Source organism: Entamoeba histolytica, genomic scaffold (genome assembly GCF_000208925.1).
Source record: "Entamoeba histolytica HM-1:IMSS scf_1104750518397 genomic scaffold, whole genome shotgun sequence".
In the NCBI taxonomy this organism is placed as follows: Eukaryota; Evosea; order Mastigamoebida; family Endamoebidae; genus Entamoeba; species Entamoeba histolytica.
In genome coordinates this window covers 38,105-42,629 of record NW_001915002.1, presented here as the reverse complement: position 1 = coordinate 42,629, position 4,525 = coordinate 38,105, and the positions used below count along the sequence as shown (strand labels likewise).

General features: G+C 24.8%; 3 protein-coding genes across 3 annotated transcripts in view; all 3 read left to right on the top strand.

The window, feature by feature from the left end:
* Positions 1-111: 111 nt before the first annotated feature.
* Positions 112-756, top strand: EHI_137270 (uncharacterized protein; the record flags this gene model as incomplete). Its single annotated transcript, XM_647487.1, has 1 exon — positions 112-756. One exon carries the CDS (start codon positions 112-114, stop codon positions 754-756), a length of 645 nt encoding a protein of 214 aa, XP_652579.1.
* A 717-nt stretch (positions 757-1,473) lies between these two features.
* On the top strand, positions 1,474-2,148 carry EHI_137260 (uncharacterized protein; the record flags this gene model as incomplete). Its single annotated transcript, XM_647486.1, has 1 exon — positions 1,474-2,148. The coding sequence occupies one exon, from the start codon at positions 1,474-1,476 to the stop codon at positions 2,146-2,148; it is 675 nt and encodes a 224-aa protein (XP_652578.1).
* A 538-nt stretch (positions 2,149-2,686) lies between these two features.
* The window catches only part of EHI_137250 (ser/thr protein phosphatase family protein), a gene marked incomplete at both ends in the record, with an annotated part of 2,074 nt that continues 235 nt past the window's right edge, over positions 2,687-4,525 (top strand). The window contains one exon of the mRNA XM_647485.2: positions 2,687-4,498. Within this exon, the coding sequence (XP_652577.2) occupies positions 2,687-4,498 (1,812 nt within the window). The remainder of the gene's footprint in view (positions 4,499-4,525) is intronic.

The window sequence follows — 4,525 nt, the reverse complement described above, 5'->3', positions numbered from 1 at the left end:
ATTATTTCTTTGATTGATGAAATGTGAAGATTAAAAAAAGAAAGAAATGTGAAGATTGAAAAGAAAAAGAAAAAAAGAAGACTTTAAAAAATGGAATGATAAATTGAATTAATGTCTGGAAAGAAATTACCATATATTGAATTTAAGAATTATCAAGTTTATCAAGAAAGCATACTTATTGGAATTATTGCACTTTATGGAACAATTAATATTAGTATTCGTGGGAAAAAAACAGATAAAGAAATATTACCATTTCTTCTTATTAATAAAATTCAAATATATGGAGAAGATCCTATTTATTGTAATGATTTAATTACAACTAAATGTGAAGACATCAAATTCTATGAAATAAAACATGGACTTAATATCAAAACAGCTTTAAGACGTTTTCATAAAAATAAAATTATAGAATCACTTCATTTTTTAATGGATATTTTATTTCTTTTAGGTATCAATTTTAATACGTATATCACAAATGGTAAAAATGGTGCTATTCGTGCTGAAACTATCCGTTTTATTCATTTACAAAATGGTAGACTTTTATCATCTGATGACATTAAACATATTGGTAATCTTATTTACCACTCTATCATTGACAACTTAAAATTCCATCAATCCGTCTCTCTTAATCCTACTCATCCTCTTCTTTCTCATCTCTTTGACCATCCTTCTTCTACTTCTTCTATCTCTCTTTCTTCTTCTTGTCTTCCTTTATCCATTCCTTCTCTCTCTACTCACTCTTTCTCTTCTGTTTAATCTTTCTTCTTTTTCATTTTTCTTCTTCAATTTTTTTTGTTGTTTATTACATGTTAGATTTTCTTCTTGAGCAGTTTTTGACGGAATAAATTTTTTTCTCAAAGTCGGTTATAACTTGAGTATGTTTTTGTTGATATTTTACTTTTTTAACTCACTTCTTTTTTCTTAGTCTAAAGATCTTCCTGTTGTAATTAAAATCTGTCAAAATAAACAATAACTTCCTCTAATATTTTAACTATTATTTTATTTTTGAAGTTTATTTGTAATTTTTTATGAAGAGAGTTTGTTTGTTAGTTTAATCTTTTCAAGAACAAACTCGAATTGTGTAGATAATTCTCGCAAAAAAATATCGTTAGAAGATGATTAAAGAAATCTAGTTAGAAGAAGTTTAAGGGTAATTTGCAACAAAAAAGATGAATAAAAAACTTTATTCACAAAAAAAAAGAATTGAAATTTTTTTTAAAAAATGAAAAATAAATATTTATAGAAATTAGCGAGAAGAATAAAAATATTTTTAGGAGTTACTAAAAGTTGAGGTGCATCTCGTATTTTTTTCGAAATGTAATTTACAAAATTTAAATCAAGAAAAGATATTAAAGATTTATTTTTACAATTTCCTATTTTTAAATCAAACTAAATTTCTAATGAGAATTAAATAACCAGACGTTTTGTTAAATAATTGGTAATAACATGAACTATTTAATTCAGTAACTCATAATGAAAACATTCGTTAAAGAAGTGATGCAATCAACATGCCAATTTAATACAAATGAATTAACTCCTGTTGTTTGTACTAAAAGTTCAACAGAATATGATAATTCATCTTCTGTTAAACAAGTTAAAAAAAATAAAACTTCAAGAGAAATACGTAATTCTCAAACTATTCAACAAGCTGTTCTTATTGGTGCTTTAAATCATTATGCTGATATTATTTTTAAACAACCTGCAAAGAAGTCAATAACAACTCATCAATATATGAGAATCAAATCTGTTAATTTTAGTGATGAAAATGTTGTTTCTTTTGCAGAATTTCTTAAAATAAGATGTTATGAACATTATAGTTATGACATTTCTCATGGTGTTGCTCTTAAAACTGCAAAAAGAAGATATCAAACTAATAAAAAAACAGATGGACTTCATCTTTTGATGGATTTATTGAATGAATTAGGTTTTGAGTTTAATACTAAACTTACTGAAGGTAAAAGTGGTACAATTAAATTGGAAAATATTTTAGAGGTTAGAAAAGAATCTTTTGTTGTTTTAAACCAAAATAATTTTGAGACTGTTGGTCAAGAAATTAATATTCTTTTAAATGAAAGAATGAAACATGCAGGAAAAGAAATGACTCTTTATCGTAATGACCCTGAACTATCTCAAATATTTAGACTTTAACTGTTGTACATTTACTTCTTTGTGTTACTTTTTATGATTTTTTTTGGTTTAGAAGTATTTTGGTTTCGTTTCTTGTCGATATTCTATTTATATATCTTTTTCTAACAACTTCTACTTATTTGATAAAACTCTTAAAAAAGGCTTTCATACTAAATCAATAAATAGAATTAAAAATGCATAACCATTTCATTCTCTATCTATTTCAAAATAACTTATCAAAACTACTTTAAAAAATTTTTATATTTATAATTACGGGATTTCTGTAAGGAAAAAAAAAGAGATTTAAAACTGTATTGGCGTTATACAAATTATTTAACACAATAATTTTTTAACATTAGGCAGAAAATGGATTTGGTGTTTTAGTGTTTATGGCAGTTCTATAAATAAGTAGAAGAAGTATTATATGTTATTAATAACAAAATATAACTATATTAAAAAATATTTAATAAAAAGTTTTTATAGTTTAACATTTTTTAGTTTTTATGAAAAAACAAAATGAATTTTAAAAAATTTCAGCTCACTAATTTCGTTTCAATCAATGGTAAATACCTGGTTGAATTATCTTAGAAATAGAGAATTTATTCAATGTATTATCACTATACAAACGTTCTTGATTTATATTGTTTTTATATTTATTTCTATTCTAGTGAATTTACCTAAAGAAGCTCCATTAAGAGTTATAAGTCCTACAGAACAATATTTCACATTACTTCAAATTAGTGATATTCATATTAATATGTTTACAGACCTTTCACAAGTAGCAAACCTAAAAGAGTTTTGTGATCAATTACCATTAATTCAACCAGACACAGTTATTGTAACAGGTGATATTTGTCATGGAAGGAAAAATGGAATTGGCTTTTATCCTGAAAAACATAAAGGAGATTATGATTTATATAACAATACTGTACATGAATGTCTTAATAAATTCTCAGTTCCTTGGTTTGATTTAAGAGGAAATCATGATGTTGATGGAGTTTATGGAAGAAACAACGAACATATGCTTGTTGATTCTTATCTTTTTAGTCATATGAATGCAATGGATATTAGTACATTAGAACTTAGAAAAGGTAATACCTCAGCACTAATCATTGGATGTGATAATTATTTAAATGCAATGATATCAATGGAAACAGAAGGGTATTTATCTGAGCAGAGTATTAATAAAATTATATCATTTCTAGAAAGAAATAACACATATAAAATAGTTGCTACTCATCATCCATCAATGGGAATTATTTCTGATGATAAAAAATATCTTGGAGAGAAAATTGAAGAATATTTTGGTAAAAAGAATCCTATATCTTTACATATTTGTGGACATTATCATATGGACGAAATGGCTGCATATCATCATCATTATTTTGAAGCAGAATTAGTAACATTACAATATGGAAAATATCGTGTTATTGTATTAAAAAATAAGGTTGCTTATTTTGGTGATTTTATTATTGGAGAACTTCCTATTATTCCAATATGTCCAGGAGAAAATGTTCAACAATGTAATCAAACAGAAATATTTATTGGTTGGAAAGTAGATAAAGTTGAAGTATATGGTAAAGAGTCTCATCAAAAAATTGTTTTATCTTCAAAAGACCAGAGGTTATGGATATCACCTATTTTATTGAGTGAAAGTATTTCTGTTACTGTTTCATTCTCTTCAAATCAAATAGTAAAAGACTTTACATTTGGTAAACAATATCTTCATTTAAAAGGAATTGTTATTAATTTAAAAATGAGAGATGTAGCAATTGCTCTGTCTGCTCTTTCTTTTTGTTTATTTTCGATAAGAATTATTGGAGGATTATTAACACAAAAATTTATAGTAATGAAAAAATTTACATTATTTGAACATTATAGTTATGCTTCACGTTCTACATTACTTTTATGTTTAATAGTTTCAATTATTTTTTATTTTATACCAATTATTATTGGATATAATTCATTTGAAGTATCAGACACAAAAATATTAATATATTGTGGTGTAAATTTTGCTAAAATTGGTGTATATGGATCACATTTTCTTACTCATGGATATGCTCTTCATTTTATTGTGATTATTATTCTTTGGACTTTTTTGTGGACAGTTTGTCATTCAAATAGATTAAATATTCATCGTGCTAAATTAGGAATAGATGTATTATGGTGTTTCTTTATAGGAATTAGTGTTTTTTATTCTTTTACTATTTCTATTTCAATCTTCTTCTTTTCACCATTAACATATCTTCAATTAGTATTGTTATGTATTGCTAATTATATTCAATGGTTTAATCAAAAGAAAATTTTGTCTCACCAACAACCTTTAAATGAAAGTGTTAATGAAAATGGATTTGTTCAAATGGAAGATCAAGTTCATGAAGAAATGATAATAGATACT